The following is a 22,615-nucleotide window of genomic DNA, read 5'->3' on the forward strand; positions in this document are numbered from 1 at the left end:
TCTAAGTAAAAACAGTAAAAATATATCTATATTTATATTCAAGTTTTGTACCCAGAGCTTGGAGTTTACATAACATTTCACACTTCAACATTGTGATAACAGCTCATATTACTACACTGACATCAAGGAGTGTACCTCGTGTTTCTATTGGTTGATAAACCTAGCCAATGAGACAGAGAGGCTTGTCTGGATTCCTTACATGTTTTCCCTGGGCATTTGACTAGCTGGACAACTACACCCTTTTCTCAGTGTTAGTATCCCATAACAAAATGCAAATCAGTTGAGGAGCTTTAGGAATTCCCTCCTCCCTCCTCAATCCAAGTAATACAGTTACAAAATGTTCTATCCAAAGGAAACTCCATGCTTCTTAGCCAATCCATACGGTGAACAAGGGTGGGTGGATGCACACAGCATCTGTATGTAATCAGTCAAGCCTTTAGCATCTGTTCAGGCAAACGCAAGGCACCCATTAGAGGACTGGATGTTGAATGGAAAGTGTTAGAGAGGGTAGACACTTTGTCAGTAGAGTGTTGGGAGTCCTGTGTGTGAATGCCTCTACACATGTGACTTTCCATAGCAGCTCCAAGTCAGGGGCCCAGTAAGCTTACGTACGTCATGTAATGCGGGTGGTTGACTGCGCAAAACCGTGTCCTCATGTCTAATGTCTCACCTGCTGCTGCATGTGCAAATATGTTGTTCTGTTCCATAAACTGCAATGCTAGATCTTTACATTGTGACATGCACACCAGTGTTTTCCACGTACTGCTGCTTTGTCTGTTTGTCTTAATACAGTGTGTGAGTGCTTCTATAATTTAATAATGAATAATATTCCTGTGTACAGATTAAATTAATTTGTATGTGACAAGTTTCCCAACACTCCTGGAGTTGTTTTCGTAAACAAGACTGAAGAAAAGTCCTCTGAAAATGACCTACACCTTGTACATATGTTCCATTATGTACAGTATTACCTATTATTAAAGTGGCCATAAGTTGCATGTTTATGCTAGTATGAGGTGTTTTTGTAGATGCAGTATATATATATATATATATATATATATATATATATATATATATATGTTTGGCCAAAAGAAATTATAAGCAATAATAACCTTTTAAAAGAGTTAGAGCTGTATTTAAAAAGTTAGATTCATAGTTTTTTCTACATTTATTTAATCTAAATTGCAAGGCAAAGATGGATTATGGTTAACCTTAAAACCAGCACCCTAATGATTCAGAAGAAGAAGCTGACACTGTGCTAAAAACAGGTTCTTGAGAACATTGTGTGAGTAACCTTTGAGCACAGTGCGACCAGTAAACAGCTTGCTGGTCCGGCTTTAACTAGTTTACAGTGACCTCACAGACAGCCCCTGGAAGTGAACTTGAGCAGGCAGACCCCCGTCACCACCCCATCCTCCTGCACAGTGAATTCCACGAACTTTAAAACAGCTAATCTCCATTACGCTATAAATAAAGACCATTTTGCTATAAATAAAGTCAGCCGCTGCGTCACTGGAAAGGTTAGTGGGGCACACAAATATGGTCTGTTGCATGTGAACCTCTGTCTTGTGTTTGAATCCAACTACATATATAAGGGATAACTTGACTGCCAATTCATTTTATTGAGATAAATTGGTTTTAATTTTAATTAGTTTCTTTTTTTTATTGTCTAATCCATCTACACAGTATTTCACACACACACGCACACACACACACACACACACACACACACACACACACACACACACACACACACACACACACACACACACACACACACACACACACACACACACACACACACACACGTGACGAGACAACAAATGGCCCCACTTACCAGGAACAACTAAACTGTTTGTTTATTGTTCATGTTGATCTAAAAGCTTAGGGGTTTTTTTGTCTTTTTTTTAGCTTGGAGGCGACTCATGAATATTTCTGAGCACTGTAAGCATCTTTGTCCCAAAGTTTAAAGTAAAATTGTGTGTGCCCTCAGTATAGTGCCACAATAATGCAGACCTATCATAGATCTGTCAGTCCAAAAAGTGAATAACAACTGATTCAATAATAACTGTATAACTCAATGTGTAGTTCAGTGAAGTCATGGGTTAAACAATACATTTGTTCTTTTTCCCAGCACTTAACTGCACAAATAGCCTAAAAAGTAAACGTTGGACAAATTACAAAGTTACAAAGCTAGCATTGGACAAAATTAGCCTCTAACAAAATGACAAAGTTAGCATCGGACAGAATTATGTGGAAGAGTTATTATAGCATCAGGCAAAGGAAAACTTGCAAAAACTTTTGCAAGACTCAATTCCCAAATACATAGTTGACATCAGACAAATTACCAAGTTACAAAGTTAGCATCGAACAAAGTTAGCATCGAACAAAGTTAGCATTGAACAAAGTTAGCATCGAACAAAGTTAGCATCGAACAAAGTTAGCATCAGCCAAAGAAAAATAGCGACAGACAAGGTTAGTGCGGGACAAAATTACAAAGTTATCATCAAACAAAATTATTGTCGGACAAAATGCAAATGTTAGTGTCGAACAAAGTAATGCGAACAAAGTTAGTTTAGTGTCGGACAAAGGAAAACTTGCAAAAACTCTTCCAAGACTTGCTTTCCTACCACCTAGTTAATGTCAAACAAATTAAGTTTAAGTTAGATTCTGATAAAAATTGCATTGGACAGAAAAGTTACCCTCATGTAAAGTTAATGTAGGTAAGTAAGTTAATTATCATCAAACAAAATAAGTGTTGGACAAAATTACAAAGTAACGCCTACAAAGTTAGTGTAGCGTCAGACAAAGGAAAACTTAATTCACGACCACCCCGTACTAATCTTAACCATTCAAGTTCGGTCTTGGATAACCATTTAGATACGTCCAGCAGTAAACTTAACAGCGAAACACACAGATATTTGAAATATCTCCACTAACTGGTGGAGATCAAAATTTAACTAAATGTAGCTTGTACAGGCTCCATTCATAAGATGGCCAGAAACTCCAAATGGATGCTAATGTTTCTTCGCTCCTAATGAATTTGTTAAAAGGCAACTGTTTGCTAACACTTTTGCCATATCAACTTTACAAGGTGAATACTGTGACCATCTACATTTATTCACCTACACCTCTTTGTGTCCTCTCTTGTGCCTCTCTCAATCAAATTACTGAGTCTGCAACTGTAGATGACCAGCTGTCTCAACATACTCTTTATGTAACCATTGAAACACATTTCTCAAATGTCTGCCATTGAATAACAGGTGACACATTACAGGACTGAAACTGCAACTCATAAAACTAGTGTTCCCAGCGATCTTGACCACACCATAACACCTGCTGTTTTTTTCTTAACATTATTATTAATTATTACTATTAGGCTTTTGGATATTCCAATAATGGAGGTCACCAGCAGCAAACACTCTCTTCTTCATAGTTGTGTCCACACATTCACAAGCTTCTTCAACTGTGTTTTAGAGCGCAATACCATAAGGCTGATGGACATGAGAGACATGGTTTTTTAAAAACAAAATTGGTCAAACCCAATGCAGCAGAAGCCAATATATCCTGACTTGTGGCCCCTCATGCTGGTCTAGCCCCCATGATGCAATGTGTTAGTGTCGTCTTCATTAGACCCATCTTTCAAACTCTACGCTCATGTCATACATTTGTTTCCAAATGCAAACTGAGACAACCCTGATGACATCCCCATGACATCACCAGAGCTATTTTCTCCAGAGCCACAGAAGGTATTGTAACAACAATGAATAAACTTAACTTCACGTGTAAAATAGGTACACCGACTTGACTTAGTTATACAGTATGGCTAAAGTGCACTGGTGCCACCTTGTGTTTAAGAATATTGTAAACTAGAGATATAACATTATCCTAAACGTGCTATTGCCCTTGTGTAGTCATTTCATTACTTAATGTTGAAAACGACAGCGAAAAGCCATCTTCAGCTAGGAGAAATTTATTTTAATGTGAGTTTTATTTCTTAAAATGTTCTCACTTCTCTGCTCGAACAGTTTGTGCAAGAACAGTACAGCAAATTAGCTCTATTATGGTTAAATACATGATGATGTATGAAATATAATACATTTATTTACACTATGAAAAATCTGTCCCTGTCAATGGTCAAACAATATGAGGTTATAAACCACTGATGTTTTGCGGGTGGTTTCACAGTCAGTTATGGAGGACTGAACATGACTTAAATCTCAATAAATAAATGAATAAATGAATGTATAAATGAATGCAGGAATAAATAAACAAATGCATAAACAAATAAATACAGAAATAAATGAATAAATAAATGCATAAATGAATAAATAAATGAATAAATGTATACATAAATAAAGCAAATAATATTTACAAGAAAGAAAGAAGATAATAAATAAAGAATATAAATAAATAAATAAATGCTTTACATTTATTCCTACATTTCTTTCACCTTCATTTATTCATTCCTATATTTATTTATATATTTATTTATTGATTTACTGAGACTCAAAGGTTGAATATGGAGAATGAGCAGAACACCGCCATCTAGTGTCTCAAGAATGTAGTCGCAACAACAAAATATAATTCCAGCAGTCAGGTTGCCAGGTTGGTCAGACCCGGTCCATTAGCCTACAGGAGACCTGAGTCTGTTTGAGCCAGTTTGAACCCGTCCTCTCAACAAGTATTACAGAGGAGTTTGACTGACAGTGACCGTTACCGTTAGCCATTACAGCTAAGTAACCATAAAAATGAGCTTACCGATCAAGGAGAAACGTAGTCATTTGGGCGTTTTAATGCCGTTGAACTCCTTTATCTCAGCCCATGGAGTGAATGCCTGGCCTGGCGTCCCTGGTCACTCAGCTGCTGGGACAAATAAGCAGCTGCAGGATTGGCAAACTCCATTTCACCAGTGCCAGCCTACAGGAGCTGCACCAAACAACAGACAACTCTGGCAATGTAAACAGAACGTGACAGAAAGTCATTGTCAAATTTATTATTTACTTACTTTTTGTACCCCTCAAAACGCCCCGTGGGTGTATAATTTAAAGTATATAAATAGCTTTTAATGAAGAGTCTACATATTCAACCTTTAAGTCATGTTTAGTCCTCCAGAGTCAGTAGATGGCAGTAAATGTTTCAACGCTTCAATGGAAACCACAGAAGAAGAGACCGACCCAAAATAATGACAGCAGCAGCAGCAGCAGAAGAAGAAGAGAATCGTCCTGAACATTGATCCTTTCCGGTTAGCGTCGGTGTAGTGTCGAAGAAAACCCTATGCTGCGGAAGAGAGGGACGGTCGCATTGAACAGCTCCTGACGGACCGCGCGTTGACAACATGGAGAAACAGTTGCACCTGAACCTGTTGCCCTCCAGACCCCCTGTGGCAGGAGGTTTCCAGTCCGGCTCCAAGATGAAAATGGGGTGAGGAACAGTGAGCTAGCATCCTGATAGCATGCTGTCAAGTTGTGATCATTGGCGGATTGAACGCGATTCAGTTCGTAACTGTGGAAAACAGCATAAGCATTATTTTAAGATGTGTTTTGGGGTAAAGTCAGTTCAGTCTGGATGTAACCATAGCTGTTAACCAGCGTTATCTTACATGTGTCAGGGGCAAGAGTGCGTGCTCACGACACACGAAAATCAGTGTCTGAATACATCTATGTATACAAATAATATTAATAATAGCTCTAATAACTGTATGTATACAACACCTCTGTAAACACAAGTGTACAAAGTGCTTTGACAGCAAAGGCAAAAACAGAAACGAATCCATACACATACACATCGACAAGGCGAGACACTTAACGACCAGTAAAAGCAATAAATAATGAATAAAATAATAAAAATGAAATTAACAGATGATAAGGTAGAAATAGATATATTATCACATAAAAACAAGTCTATGAAAGTGTATTTTAAGAAGTGATTAAAAATAAGTCACTGATTGTGTAAGATGTAGAAGTCGTCCCCAAAGATATGATTTTATTCTGAACGGATCCTTGCTGCAGGGTCCGTTTTCATTTACACTTACTTACTTAACGAAGGTTATAGGGTTTGTTATTGTTGTTCACATCACCGTGTTACTTACATTAACAGTTGTATGAGCAAATTGTTGCTTTTGGTAGGTATGCACCAACACAAACCTTTTCAAAGTTGTAAACATAAACATTCTGAATGAGTCCAAGTTAGGTTCCTGTTGCAGTGAATGTGAATGAAATCACCTGACAGGAAGTTAACAAGGACCAAGGCTGTTGCCTAGCATTGTAATTCCATTAAAAATGTATATATATTATATTGTGTGTGTGTGTGTGTGTGTGTGTGTGTGTGTGTGTGTGTGTGTGTGTGTGTGTGTGTGTGTGTGTGTGTGTGTGTGTGAGAAATAATATCTGATTGAAGTTCACAGTGTATTGCTTTGCATCAGATCTGAATATTCCTGTTTTCAGAGCACATAATCCACATGGGCCATCTGTGAAAAGGCTACAATATCAGAGAGCCAGCTTGTCATTGTTACGATGTATGTGTTTGCATGTGTTCTAATAATCCTGCTGCAATATTTGATTGGTTTACATATTGATTGTCCCTTTTTTTTTTTAATATGTATAAATATACAGACCTGGACGGAAGAGAGATTTCTCCCCCCTGCCCTGGAGTCAGTATTTTGAAACCATGGAAGACGTTGAGGTGGAAAATGAAAATGGCAAAGATATATCCTTGACTGCTGCTTTTGTTTGTAAGAAGAAGAAAAAAATAAGCATGAATTATGAATTATTAAAACATTGGTGCAGCAATCACCCAGAGTATTCAAATCCAACTAGGTCATTCTCACTTACATACTTCTTTTGATATTCAACTTTGCATAGAAGGTAAGCAGTGTATCAAATCATGTTTATTCTCTTTTGTGCAGCAGCTGCTTACTTTGTAAGTTTTTCACAGCTTTGGTGTGGATTTCCTTGACTACCTTGAACATTTTCAGAATTTATTGCAGTGGAGCCCATGGTCCTGTGTTGCTTCTGCTCCATGGAGGAGGCCACTCCGCACTCTCCTGGGCAGTGTTCACTGTGAGCATATGAGTAACACAGAAACTCTGATGAAACTTTTAAAATCACCAACATAATGTGGAATATTTATGAAGCTGTTCTTTTCTTTCAGCACGTTTGCTGTACACTGTTTGGTTTAAATGTCTTCCATATGTGTGTTTGCAGGCTGTCATATGCAGCAGGATCAACTGCAGGGTCGTGGCTATGGACCTTCGAGGACATGGTAAATATACATCATCACAGGACACAAAATTAGCAATAAGACGTAATTAATTTATAGTTTAGGCATTTTGGTTAAGTGTGGTTGGGTAGTATTATCATTCCCCTTTGAGAAATGCTTTGCAAAAAAAATATTAACGTGGTTTTACACTTCAAACTGCAGCTCCAATACCACAAATTGTAATGAAATTAAACTGCTGTACCAAAATAGCGCGATCACATTCCTGCCCACCTGTGATTAGAAGCCAACTCTCTCCCTACATGGTTTTGCATGTCATTCTTTGCATATTCATTAGGTGGAACAAATTGTGAAAATTGCTTCTCTCTTATCACCTGCAGGTGACACCAAAGTGAAAAATACTGATGATCTCTCTGCGGACACGATGGCTAAGTACGTTGCTGACAGACTCTGAGAGGACAACATATGCACTCGTTTGAATATGGTTTAGCCCTGGATCACTGAAAAATATAGGAAGCCAGAGGGGCAGCAGTGATCCTGCAGACTTGCAGGACAGTCCAAGCTAAAGAAATATCCAGGAGGGATAAAATGATTTCATGTGGTTTACATTTGGATTAATGACTCTGCTTTAAATGGGGAAAAAAATAATAAATTGTAACAGTCTGACAGTATACTCCGAAACATAATAGAAATGTAATGAGTTGAACATGTTATCCTTGCTTTTTTCTTTCAAAAGAGATATTGGCAAAGTAGTGGAGATGCTCTATGGAGAGAACCCGCCTCCAATCATGATTATTGGACACAGCATGGGTGGGGCCATTGCAGTTCATACAGCCGCTGCCAATCATATACCATCCCTGCTTGGCCTCTGCGTCATTGACGTTGTAGAAGGTAAGTGCGTGCTTGAAGAGACACATCATATATATATATATTTATATATATATTTCACCTTATGATACTTAGTTGACTGAATAACAGGTTGATTTTAATACTACTAATTTATATCATTGTTCAAAGTGAAATCAAATCAAATGAGCTTAGTATAGTAATACTGGGTGTATTAAATGACAAATAATTGTTGTTAATTGCAGGTACAGCAATGGATGCTCTGAACAGTATGCAGAATTTCCTCAGAAGTCGGCCAAAGACCTTTAAATCTCTGGAGAATGCCATTGAGTGGAGGTAAACATGAAGTATAATTGTACCATATTATACTCTTCTGCAATTTAGTAATTGTTCCTAAACAATGTCATAAAACGTATAAATGATTTACTAAAGCCAATAGGCAGGGCTCATACAAAGTCTTGAATATTTGGCAAATGCTAGATTTGAACCATCATGTTTTCAATGTCAGGAATATGCTTCAATTCGAATATAGTCTTTGAAAAATGTACTAAATAATCTGGCCGTAACCTGGTGTTTCATCTGCACAATCACTCACGTAAACCAAGAACGTGTTAGATTTATGAAATGAAACCAACCCGTCATTATATTTATTTGTTGTCTCCTGGCATCTCACAAATGGTGCAGATCGGACCGGACCCGGGGGTCTAAAAATTGCTTGGAGATATCATTCATTCACTCATTCATTCATCTTCAACCGCTTGTCCCTATCGGGGTCGCAGGGGGCTGGAGCCGATCCCAGCTGACATTGGGCGTGAGGCGGGATACACCCTGGACAGGACGCCAGTCTATCGCAGGGCACATAGAGACAAACAGAGACAGACAACCATGCACACTCACATTCACACCTACGGGCAATTTAGAGTCATCAATGACAGCGCTAACCACCACACCACCGTGCCGCATTTGCTTGGAGATAATGTAAATGTTTTGTTCAGGTACCTTGGAAGTGCTCGATAAATGTTTGAATTTTTAAAGTTGTGCGAACCCTAAATAGGATAGCCTTGTTGAGAGCATTTGCCATGTTTTTCAACAACCTTTAGCTCGGAAAAGACATCTTTTTGGATGATAACATTTGCATGGCATCAAACTGGTATAATTTTTTTACAAAACTGTCTGAAACGTTTCTTTTCCTTTGCTGTCAGTGTAAAGAGCGGCCAGATCCGAAACACAGAGTCAGCAAGAGTTTCGATGGGAGGCCAGGTGAAAAAGTATGTCTGGTGTGATTCTCATCTGTACGATTTCCAAGTCGACTATACTGTATGTAAATCTGGTCTGTTCTGACTTCCACAGGTGCGAGGAACCCACCAGCAGTCCAGGTGTCTCTAACAGTATTGAAGGTATAATAGAAGAGGAAGAGGATGAAGACGTGGAGGAAGACGCCAACAAGAAAAGGATGAAGGAGGACGACCAAGAGGTTCCGTCTCTCTTATCACTTGTTTTTGTTTTGTTACATATTTGTGTGTGTGAATGCGTTGGTGAGAGGCTGAAATGTACCTAAAGGGCTGATTTCTTCGACACAGATCAAAAAGGAAAGCATCTTCACCTGGCGAGTAGAGCTGTCAAAGACAGAAAAATACTGGGACGGTTGGTTCAGAGGCCTGTCCGCCCTCTTTCTCACCTGCTCTGTGCCAAAACTGCTTCTGCTCGCAGGTTAGATCTCTGTTTCTCAAAGTGAGCCCACATTATTATTATTATTATTATTATTATTATTATTATTATTATTATTTGGTACACCAATAGGAAGTCTGGATAGGAAGTTTTGACAGGATTTCAGGGCAGTCCCACTAGTTTGGATGAATACAAATTGTTTTTATTCCAAGCTATTCACTACACAATTTTCACCCCTGACTCCATCCATTGCACAGGAGTGGACAGGCTTGACAAAGACCTTACTATTGGACAGATGCAAGGTAAGGAGCACAAATTGAGATTTTGAGTTTCTATGATTTTCCCCATTTTTGATTGTTGTCACATACCGTAGAATACACAGACCTCAAACACATCCCTAATCTCATTGTTTGTCTACAGGGAGGTTTCAGATGCAAGTCCTCCCGCAGTGTGGTCATGCTGTCCACGAGGACGCACCTGAAAAAGTAAGACGTCTTAATGGTTCACTGCAGGCTGAATGTATTGTCCTATGACACATCACTGAACACTTGTTTGCAGTTTCACTTTTCCTTTCAGTTTACATTTCTGTTTTTGTGTACATGTTCAGCTGTCTCTGTTTGTTCCAGATTTAACGTAATCCTCTTGTCATCTGTTGCTAGGTAGCAGATGCTCTTGCGACATTTATGGTCCGGCACAAATTCACTGAGTTTAAGGAAGGATACCTGTGGTAAGGGAACTTCTACCATAGAATGTATACACCATATTTTATTTATTTATTTATTTTTATTATATTTAATATTATAATAATAATAACAATTTAAAATTGATTTTGTGTAGCATATAGAAGATTGAAATGTTGAACAAAAAGGTGATTTTTTTTGTGTAATAATTTTGTAATAATCTCTCCACAGCTAATCTCCAGTTTTCATTCTAAATATAGCCAGCAGCCATAGAAGAAATGTTTCAAGATTCATCCACATTCTTGTACAATTTAACAGCAAATTAAGGAAAATATAACAAGTATTATTTTTTTTTGTTTTGTTTGTTTTTATTAGTAGTAGTAGTAGGAGTAGTTGCTTTTGTCATGTAGATACTTTGCCTTTAAGCTTTGCCTTATTTTTATTTTAAAACACTGGGATTTGATTGTACTTTTCCTTGACAGTATATATTTTTAAAGTAACGACCCACTTGTTTTATTTGAGTGATTGCATCATAAATATGTGTTTGTAATGTTTGAACAATGATTAAAGATGTATGCAGCAAAAATGTCACCCATGCTTGTATATAGTATTTATGTGTATTAAAAGGACATCATGATCATTTTAAATGTTGTAGTGTATTTAACACGTAGCAAGGTAAAAGTAATTGTTTAGAATAAGCGACAAATCAAGTGTGAGCATTTCTAGTTTTCTATCATCTCCTCATACTCTTACTCAAAGTGGACAAGCTCATTTTTAAGTTCATATATGTAGTTTTGGTTTCTACAAGAACATATTTATATGCTTTAATGCTCAAAAAACATTATTTTTCACACACCGTCTGCCTGAATATACCTGTATTCATCCTGCTCTGCTGTAGCGCCTGTTTCTTTAAGACCCTGTGATCTCCACTAGTGACATTACAAACTTACAGAAGTCCTGATGGTTGTTTAAAGACACAGTTTATGAAAGCTCTGTGGATTGAGCGTTTTGGTACTTTCGCAGTATTCATACAGAGCCTCAACCTGATGTTTAATCAAAAAGACATGAAACTCATACTCATACGATATGCGGCCCTTTAATTTGAAATTTGCTTTGCAGCACCCTAATACTACAACACACTGTAATCCCAAATCACACTTGGCACAAAGGCTTTTGTTTCCAAGGTGAAGGTTTCCGTGAAGGCAGTATGTATTTTGCTCAAGTTGTATTTATCACTAACCTTATTGGCATTGGAAAGGGACCATAGACACCAGAGTTTGGTTTAGTCAAAGGGGCTGGTCTATTAGGCCTTTAGTCTTTTTTTGCAGTCCCACTTTATTGTATAGGGATAAAATCTGCTCCAACATTCTGATGTCCCATCCACATTTGAATTCCTCTCTTATTTTTGAACGGTTTACACATGACTGCACAGTGGCTGCTTTCTGTTCTGCATCAGTGACTCAGGCCTGCAAGTCGAAAAACAATTTTCAAGATCAAGGAAAGGCTCTCACACTATACAAGCTATTATGATTGCAAACTTTACTTGATCTAAAACCTAACTTATATATTCGTGTTAGTGTTGTTGATGCCTTAATTTTGCCTTTTAAATAAATATATAATTTAGCAAAAACTCAAAGGTAGAGACCATATCTGTTGTGATTATTCTTAATAAAAGGAAACTAATGAACATTAACCACAAGCGGCTGTAAATAGTGCTTCTGTAGACTTGAGTCATGATAGAGGTTTTTAGATTTAAAGTTATCATAGTAATATCTGACAAAAAAATCTCCTTTTGTATTTGTGAGACATGTTTTCTTGCAGTTGGTTGATAAACATCCAGAAGTAGAAAACAAGGTTGTACTTTTCTAAACTTTATGACTAAGGTAACATGTTTTTTACCCCAGGGCATGACATGCAAGTTTTAATTGTCCCTCCATGGACCAACACACTGAGAAAAATATTGTAATCATGTGCAATATAAATATGAATTATTAATGTGCTGTTAATGACTCCTCCAAAGAATTACAGTCACTGAGGTCATTTAGAGAAGCAAGTTTGTAAACAAAACTGACATGTCTGCTCAGAAGTTTTTTGCTTGCTCTGTTTTGGGCCTAACGAATAATATCATGTACGTGATAAACATTTTCCACAACGTCTTAAAAATGTATGGGATCAAGCTAAGGCAAGGAAATGCAGAATTTACAAAGCAATACCTCTGTGACACGTGACAGGTTGAATGACGAGTTGATATTTATTTATTTATTTTGTCTTGCAAATAATGACAACAAATTGGTGATAAGGAAACTTTAATCCAAACTACAAGGAACTTTCATTTCGTGTGGATTTAGGCAGCGCCTGTAGACAAAAGTGGTAGTGTTTTCGTGGGCATGTCATAAAGATCTTGACCTTGGTAGCACGTACTTTTGTTTTTGAAGTAAGTGAAAGGAAGACAAATTACTTTTAATACTATTTTTCTTTTTTAAACAGCAGTTTACAGGATGCATTGCAATAAGCTTATGTACAGTATCTATTAGTGGCTGAACTGCCAAAGTAAATTTATATATCGAAGTAAAACAGTGTCTCGCAATGTTTTTTATCTGTTGTATGACCGACCTAGTTTGACTTGAGTTTTCACCTGTGCTCTATCTTATGTTATGGCAGTTAATACAGAAGAATAGTAGAAACAAGTACAGCTAAGGTGATAGAAAATTATAATAATTATGGTGGCAAACATAGGGTTAAATGAGTTACATGCATTGATGAGACATGAATGATACAGACCGGATAAAAGCTCAGAGTATCAGCAACAGGATTATCCCCCGGCAGACTAGGCCTATAGCAGCATCATTAAGCATGACAAAATCAGCTTAAAAATAACAACATAGCTAAGGGCTCGCAAGCCCTATCTGTAAGCTTTAACAAAGAGGACATTTTTGAGCGTACTCTTAAATATGGGGACAGTGAGGAGTTTGATAGCTGAAGGCTCTGCCTCCCATTCTACTTTTGGAGACTCTAGGAATGACGAGTAGCCCTGCATTCTCAGAGCACAGCGATCTAGTCGGGTAATAGGGTACTATGAGCTCTTTAAGATACGATGGAGCCTGACCAATAAGAGCTTTGTAGGTAAGGAGAAGGATTTTAAGTTCTATTCTAGATTTTACAGGTAGCCAGTGCAAAGAAGCAAATACAAGAGAAATATGTTCTCTTCTATTTGTTTTAGTCAGTACACAAGCTGCAGCATTTTGGACCAACTGGAGACTCTTAACAGACTTATTGGAGCAGCCTGATAATAAGGAGTTGCAGTAGTCCAGCCTAGAAGTAACAAATGCATGGACTAGTTTTTCTGCATCTTTCTGAGACACAATGTTCCTAATTTTTGCAATATTACGCAGGTGAAAATATGCATTCCTTGTCGTAAGTTTTATGTGAGAATCGAAGGACATATCCTGATCAAAAATAACACCCAGATTCCTTACTGTGGTGCTGGAGGACAACACAACATCATCCAGAGTAACAATGTCTTTAGCTATTGAGTTTTGGAGGCCTTTTGGGACAAGTACAATGACTTCAGCTTTATCTGAGTTTAACATCAGAAAATTGCAGGTCATCCAGCTTTTTATTTCCTTAATGCACATTTGAAGTTTATCTAACTGATCGGTATCTTCTGGTTTGATCGACAAATATAATTGTGTATCATCAGCATAACAATGAAAGTTTATAGAGTGCTTCCTTATAATATTTCCTAAGGGAAGCATATATAAGGTGAATAGAATCGGTCCAAGGACAGAACCCTGTGGGACTCTGTGACTAACTTTAGTGTGCATGGAGGATTTGTCATTAACATGTACAAACTGAGATCTATCCGATAAATATGACTTAAACCTGCCTAATGCGGCTCCTAAATGCCAATTATATGTTCCAGTCTCTGTAGCAGGATGCGATGGTGAATAGTGTCGAAGGCCACACTAAGATCTAGTAGAACAAGTACAGAGACAAGTCCTTTGTCTGAAGCTATTAGAAGGTCGTTAGTAAATTTTACCAGTGCTGTCTCAGTGCTATGATTCGCTCTAAATCTTGACTGGAAGTCCGCAAATAACTCATTATGATGTAAACAGTCACACAGCTGATTGGCGACTAATTTTTCAAGGATCTTAGAGAGAAAAGGAAGGTTAGATATAGGTCTACAGTTGGCTAGTACCTCTGGATCAAGACTGGGCTTTTTGAGAAGAGGTTTAATTACAGCTACTTTAAAAGACTGTGGTACATAACCTGCTGATAAAGACATGTTAATCATATCTAATACAGGAGTGCTAACTAAAGGTAACACTTCTTTAAGTAACCTAGTTGGAATAGAGTCTAGGAGACAAGTAGAGGGCTTCGATGCTGTAATAGTAGATTTTAATTTGTTAAGGTTGACTGTAGAAAAGCAGTCCAAGAATATATCAGGTCGTACAAATGTTTCTAAGGTTCCTGGGTTTGAAGAACCGCCAAGCGGGTTGATTTTGTCTCTAATAGTTATAATTTTGTCATTAAAGAAGGTCATGAAGTCGTTACTACTGAGGGTTATAGGAATGCATGGTTTAGTAGAGCTGTGGCTCTCTGTCAGCCTGGTTACAGTGCCGAAAAGAAATCTAGGATTGTTCTTATTCTCCTCTATTAAAGATGAGTAATAGGCTGCTCTGTCATTAGGGAGGGCCTTCCTATATTTTTTCAGACTTGCCAAACCAAGCGAGATTCCTCCAATTTAGTGCAAACAATTTCCGAGATACTTGTTTTAATTCACGGGTTTGTGAGTTGTTCCACAGAGCTAACTTCCTCTGTTTCATTATCTTCTTTTTTAAAGGAGCAACAGAGTCGAGTGTTGTTCGTAGTGAGCCTGCAACACTTTCAACAAGGTGATCAATTTCAGAGAAATTAACGATAGTAAAGAGGAACCCAAAAAAATCACTGTGGATGAGCTCTAGAGATGCAGTGGAGAGATGGGAGAAAGTTCCAGAAAGCAGTCAGGGCTTTATGGCAGAGTAGCCTGACGGACTCCAATAATAGGTGTATAATAATCTCAAGGATGATCGGAAGAAATAGACAACATCTGAGTGAAATATACAAGTGTCACAGCAAAGGGTCTGAATACTTATCGCCGTGTTATATTTTAGTTTTTGTTCTTTAATAAATTTGCAAAGATTTCTACAATTCTGTGTGGGGTGCTGTAAAAGAAAAAACTAGCACTTTTGTGAGATTAAAAGTTGGAAAAAATGTCTTTTGTTTTACACTCCCTGTTGAGCGACATCGCTTCAGGATCACAACTGCCGCTGTCGCATGTAGTGTATTATGTCTGCAGTAATTCAACTTGGAAAAATACTGTGTTTTGAAGTTAAGAAAGAATGAAGAACACCTACAAAGTCCATCGACATCAGTAGTCCCCTTTGGTGGAGACAGCTGATTTGTTTCTGCCAGCAGTCCATTTACAAGACTTGAAAGAAAGATTTGTGGCAGCTGAAGAAAACGGTTGGAATAGATACAGACAGCTTCCGTCTTAACTTGTTTCAATAATTAGCCATTTGCAGCACACTGTATGTTCGTGTAAATAACAGCAGTGGATAAGAGCCTGCATTTAGACGATTTTCTGCATCTTTATGTCTGTTGAACAGATGTATTCATAAGGTATCAAATTCTAAGAAAGCAAGGGTTATTGTAGGTTAGTGAATAAAGACGCTAGTCAGTCTGTGACTTAAGATCTGCGTATTCACGTACAGCACTGGCACATAGTTGAAGTAGTCAGCTGTAACTGCCCGATCTAACCACAGTGCAACAAGACTTACTGTAAAACTTTTTTGAGAAAAAGCCAATAGTTTATCACTCTGTTCAACAGGCATAGACATGTAGAGAAAGTGAGACTTGAATCTGCTCTGTATAAATGCAGTCTCTCATCCACTAATGCTATTTTACACCAATCAGCCTTCTCTACCAAAGGTTGCTACTTATTAAGCATGACCTAATCAGTCCTTGTACGCATTCTTCATTTGTTCTAAACTCTAAACTGAATTGCTGCAGACATAGAACGCAGCATGCGGCAGCGTCTATGGTGATGATGCAAGTAGTTCAACAGGGACTGTAAAACAAAACTATTTCTATTTTTCCAACTTTTTCTTGCAACTTTTAATCTCATGAATTACCTCCCTTCCCCGTGGCCTTAATATGCCATCAAACACAACTCAGACTTAAAAGTTAAGGTTCGAGGCTTGCTTGTGACTTGCACACTGCTGAAGTAAGTAATTTAAATAGGATGTTTACATAGACTGTATACTGTAGTTGAATAACTGAAATTTGATGGTTTGAATGCCATTTTAGATCACGAAGTAGCTCTGCAGGTTGTCACCAGTTGTAAATGGTTATTTAGTTATCCCCCATTAAATTTGCATTTTGTCAAACTGCTGCTTACATTTATCAATGTGAAATAACAATAAAGTAGATACAATAACATGTTATGCTTAGTATATGAGTAAAAAAATAAAAGTTTACTGCTCTAGTGGCACACAACTTCTCAAACTCCTTCAAAGAAACCATAAGCAATGCAAGCAGAGCTATGACTGTTTGTCATGGTGACGATGTCAGGATTACTTATAAAAAGGACGTGATGGACTGGAGGTTGATTCATTCCTCAGGGTTGTCTCCCGACATGTCATTATCAAATGAAGCCAAACCAGTGTAAGTAAAGTGACTCCAATATGCTTTATTTAATCTGTTTATCATGTTGTTGTTTTTAACTCAATAGATGATACGTATTTTAAAAAAAATTATAATTCCTTTTTGCTGTCTAGTATTTTTTCCCTTGAAAATTGTGGCTTTTTTTCCAGATCAATATACTTTTTAAGGAAATGATTTGACAGAATCAAACTCTGTACAGGCTTCAAGATTCAGGATTGTTTATAATGTTGACTCATAATCAGTTTGTGTGCCTTGCTGCATGAAACTGTGGTCATGAATGACTCAGCAGAAGTAACCCAAGAGAGTCCGCTTCAGATACCTGTCAAAGCTGTGCTGTCTATGCTGCCATGTCTTTTTTTTTTTATATGTAAACGCTGTTATGTTGTTTTCTCTGTTGAGAAAGCCTCTCCTCCTGGAGTGTCCCCGCTATATCCTGTTTGGCCATTTACTCCTCAGTGACACTCTGCATCTTCTAGTGAGTATGTTGCTGTACATATTAACTGTGACCATGGTCAAAATGATCAGCTACATTTGTGTTATTATCACAATGCTTGCAGTCATCCCTACTAAACTGTCACCCCTCAACCTTGCTGTGATGTCTTTGGAAAGGTATGTTGCCATTTGTTTTCCACTGAGGCATGGCGATATTGCAACCACCAGGAAGACCGGCGTGGCCATAGCTGTTATGTGGACAGTGGCCTCTTTAGAGTCGTTCACCCAGATTGTCCTATTTATCACTGTGGAGGACAGAGGCTTAATTATGCCACGTCTCTGCCACATACACATCTTCCGGTTAAAAATATTTTCAATAGTAAACATGGCCTTCACCATCGTGTATTTTGCATCTGTAAGCATTATTATCATCTACACATACATTGCTACTTTGATTGCAGCCTATTCGAATGTCCTCAACGCCAGTAAGGCCCATAAGACGGTGCTGTTGCATCTGTTTCAGTTTTGCCTGTGTCTCATCTCCACTCTATTTCATATGATTAACTCCAGCAGCTTGTTGGACATGAATCGTGTTATGGGCCTTCATATTCAGTATGTTCTCTTTTTAGGTCTCATAATTTTCCCTAAGTGCTTGAGCCCACTGATATATGGTCTTAGAGATAACACCTTCAGACAAGTCTTCAAATACTATTTCACCTTTGGCTTCAAGACCACACTTAAAGAACTTTCAAAGTCTTGAAATCAAATACAGTAATCATATTAAGGCTTTGTTCTTTGTACATGTTGAGTAGAAATGCCACCTTAAATTTACAGGAGGAAAGTTTGTTTCTTTGTGATTTACTGACAAAGTATCTGATCAATTGTATCTGATCAGTTTAAGATCAGAATTATAAAATGTGGTAAAAATCATTATTATTTTTGTGTCTCTTTACTGTTATGTCACTCTTAAGTACCTTATGTATTTTTGTGGTGAATGATGGACTGAAAATGTCCTGACAACAGAGACAAAGTCCAGCTGCTTTTCAATCATGTCGTCTCATTTTATATCCAAATGTTGTCTTTACTGCCACTTTGTTATTTGTTATTTTACATTTTTTCTTTTTTTACTTTATTGATTTTATAGCTTCTTTACAGAAGCACCAATCTTTATTTTGTTGTACTTGTATAATGACAATAAATATATTCTATTCTAACACTCCTTTTTTGGTGAAGTTTGTGTTATTAAAAGACACCAACACATGAACACAGTAATAATATAAGCTGACAGAATCGCACTGCAAGAAATAATGACAGTGTTGTGTTACATCATATCATTTTATCTAAAATTAAATTTATGTTTTTAAGTAAATAGATCTTCCAAAAATGATGATCAAATCGTGTAATGAGGCAAGTGTATGATTTACCTAAAGAAGTGACTGTTTCAGGACTTAGTATCTTTTTTTATTTTTCATATTAAACATAAAGACATTGGCGTATATAAATATAACCCTGACATAAAATGTATGATCCATGTACAGAGTGTCTTGTTTTGTTTTATCAGTTATAGCACTATATAAATGACATTTTCAATGTATCTCGAGTATTAAAACGTATTCTTTTTGCCGATGACACAAATATATTTTACTGTAGCAATAATTATGATGAAGTGGTGAATACTGTGAACAATCAACTAAATATGATTAAAAAGTGGATGGACATGAACAAACTATCCCTCAATATAGAAAAAACAAAATCAATGATGTTCGGCAGTCTAACATGTAATTCCGACACTCAAATTATTATCGAAGGTATCAAAATGAAAATGTGAATGAAAATAAATTCTTGGGAATTATAATTGATAATAAATTGTCCTGGAAACCCCACGTCAGATACATAAAAACTAAAATCTCCAAAAGCCTCTCGATTTTAAATAAAGTAAAACCATACCTTGATCACAATTTACTCCATACATTATACTGTACCTTGGCACTCTCATACTCTAACTATTGTGTTGAAGTGTGGGAAAACCCATACCAGAGTACTATTAACCCATTAGTCATATTGCAGAAACGAGCAGTGTGCATCATTCATAAGGTTGGGTTTCTAGATCACACTCATGAATTGTTTATCCAGTCCAAGATACTAAAATTTAATGATCTTGTAAAATATAATACTACTATAATCCTATATAAAGCTTTTAACAAATTATTACCAATTCATCTACAACACTTGTTTTCAATTGGGAAAGAGCCCATAATCTGAGAGGATATGGAGACTTCACACTACCTAAAATTCGAACTACTCATAAAAGCTTTTGTGTATCTGTACGAGGTGTGAAATTATGGAGCAGTCTGGACGCACACCACAAGCAATGCCAAAATATTCACAGATTCAAACTTGTATACAAACATCTATATATACAATATCCAGATCCAATATATACAGAATATACAGAGAGAGGGTCTTAATTGTTCTGTACTTCTAGTGTTTATGTTATATATTTGTCATTTCCTTACCATTGCTGGTATTGTCTATTACCATTGCTTGTACTGTTTATTCATTACCATTGTTGGTAATTGTGGTTACTATGTAACTCTAATGTGTTACCTATGGTAACTCCAATATGTGAATACTCAAACTGTTACTTTCTATGTTTAATATAGTGCACAACTTTGTATGAAATTAGTTGAAAGTTGTTGATAGCCCTGTGTCACAGTGAAGCTGATTTTTTGTTTAATATGTATTATGGGGGTAGGATTAAATGTTTAATGTGTGCCTGAAATGAATAAATAAACGAACAAACAAACAAAAAAACTGTGAAAAATAAAACAAAGATGTGTTCTCCTTTCTTTGTGTCAGTTGTGTGTCACTGATACATTTCAATGAATAAATCGTAATAAAAAGTCTTTAATTGGTTGAGGTTTATTAATGATTATTTTTTATCAGTTCACATGGGAGCTTTGCAATAATGTTTTTATCAACACATTTCATCGTAGTCCAAGACTCAAAATAACTGTTTTACTGAATTAAATATTTGCATTTTTCTAGGTATTGAGAAGTTACATTTTGTTTGTGAAACATGATTGGGTGATTCAGTGCAATGCTTGCAAACCTGTAGCTCTTTTACATCATTTTGCATCTTCTCAGAGTGAAAACTGTAACAATAGCAAATATAAAAAATCCTATGCAAATGTTTGTAAATAAAATGTTTTTAATTACAACCAGATCAAATGCTTTTAATGAAAATATTGATGCTACATTTATTATATTTATTATAATTAAAACAATGAAATTATCAACTAAATACATTTCCTCCGTAGCGTTTACACTGTGGATTACAATAGATGCAAAGAGCATGTGGAACGATTCCAGCATCTTTCTCTAACCACAATTAGGACGCTAACCTTCTGACTCTGAACTCTTTAGGCATGAAAACATTTCAAAATAAAAGCCCATACATACATATAAAGCATGAAGGGTGACATGCTCCCCTCCTGGCCTCTGTGAGGACACTACTACTAATAACTTATTAAATTTTGCGTTTTTTTTGTGAACATCAGTCCTTAAAGTTGTACTCCATAAGATTTGAGATACCTTGTTTCTAGCAACTTCTATGGTGGTAACCACTGTATGTTACCCTCTTAAATCCATACACACACACACAAACACACACACACACACACGTTCCTATTACTGTCCTTACTACAAGCCTGACTCAAAATTTCCGATTATTATTTACATCTAGCCCACGAATGTCGCCACAAACACGAATATTGGAATAATGAGCAAAAAGGCAAGTAGAAGTGCTTTATCAGTGAGTCATATGATCAATAACCATTGTTTTAATTAATTCATTGATATATAGGAACTTAAAAGACAATTAAATTGATGAAATCTTACAAAGTACAACTTTTACTATAAGTAACACAACTTCCGAGACCACCCTGAGAAAAAATCTTTGAAGATCCCTGAACTACAGTCTTAAATTCCACCTTCTCACTTTTCCACCTTTCCAGGGAAGGTCTTCATGATTATAGCCATTGCCCAGTTGTTACCAGCAGCTTGAGTGTCCTTAAGAAGGACAATGTCGCCCTCCTGAAGGTTTTGGTAGGACTTGTTCCACTACAATGCAAGGTGGACAAGTATTCACGACTCCAACGACTCCAGAACCTGTTGGCAAAAGTTTGAACTTGTCTTCACTGCTTGGTGAGGAGGTCTTTGTCTGCAAATTCACCTGGTGGAGGTGGTACTCCCCAATCTGGGTTAGGAGCATTGATGGTGACAGGATGAATGTATCCTCAGGGAAAACTGGGATTAGCACCTTCGCGTTTAAGGTTGCTTTCACTTCTGCCTATAATGTGCACACAGGATTGGTTGGGTGTTCTGCTCAAGGAGCATTGAATCCAGAATTTGTCAGACCACTACAATCAGGCGTTCCCATGAACCACCCATGTCTAAGGCGTGTGGGGGTTGAACTCCCAAGAAAACGCTTGTTGGTTATCATACGTCTGCACATTGACGTCTAGTTGTCCCTGCTCATTCCAAGTTCCTTACAGGCCCCTTCCACAATCCGACAGTTAATGGGCTGGTACTCTGATTGCAAAGAAACACCTTAAAGCATTGATGCAACTCGAGGTCGATGACCTCAATGTGAATGGCCCTGGAGCTAATGCAGCCCACCACTTAATCTGAGCTTGCCCCCCTCTTGTATGCTTGGTGCTGATGTACCTGGGTCAGAAGACATCCAACCCCACATACTGTATGTGAAGGGAGAGCAGGTTTTAAGGTGTTCATCGGGCGTACAATACAGATCACACTTATACCATCCCTTACACTAGTTTGATGGTTCATGGCACTTTGCACTATGAATTAGGAGTACAATGGCTCAAACAACAGTATTTTTGTAGACAAGCTTTGAAAGTGTTCAGTGCTGAGTCCTTTCTCTTTGACCTGCGTGGCATAGCTCCTTACTTGTGGACAGATCTCCACATCCATCTCCAGTTTGACTAGAGATTGAAGGACTTGACTACTTCTGGTCCGCTGGAAGTTTTGTAAACGAAGGTGGTTCC

The 22,615-nt window shown here is 37.3% G+C and overlaps 1 protein-coding gene and 1 pseudogene across 2 annotated transcripts; both read left to right on the top strand.

The window, feature by feature from the left end:
- Positions 1–5,233: 5,233 nt before the first annotated feature.
- ppme1 (protein phosphatase methylesterase 1) lies at positions 5,234–10,997 on the top strand. Its single transcript, XM_083927146.1, has 14 exons — positions 5,234–5,421; positions 6,612–6,705; positions 6,966–7,058; positions 7,203–7,260; positions 7,596–7,647; positions 7,952–8,106; positions 8,307–8,397; positions 9,264–9,329; positions 9,412–9,535; positions 9,642–9,771; positions 9,987–10,031; positions 10,150–10,214; positions 10,389–10,456; positions 10,641–10,997. The coding sequence occupies exons 1-14, from the start codon at positions 5,336–5,338 to the stop codon at positions 10,642–10,644; spliced, it is 1,131 nt and encodes a 376-aa protein (XP_083783272.1). The 5' UTR covers positions 5,234–5,335; the 3' UTR covers positions 10,645–10,997.
- A 6,390-nt stretch (positions 10,998–17,387) lies between these two features.
- LOC310956927 (odorant receptor 131-2-like) lies at positions 17,388–18,306 on the top strand (annotated as a pseudogene). Its single transcript has one exon. The product of its transcript is annotated as an odorant receptor 131-2-like (transcript).
- The last annotated feature ends 4,309 nt before the right edge of the window (positions 18,307–22,615 follow it).

The sequence above is a fragment of the Echiichthys vipera genome, assembly GCF_963691815.1.
Source record: "Echiichthys vipera genome assembly, chromosome: 14".
Taxonomy (NCBI): domain Eukaryota; kingdom Metazoa; phylum Chordata; class Actinopteri; order Perciformes; family Trachinidae; genus Echiichthys; species Echiichthys vipera.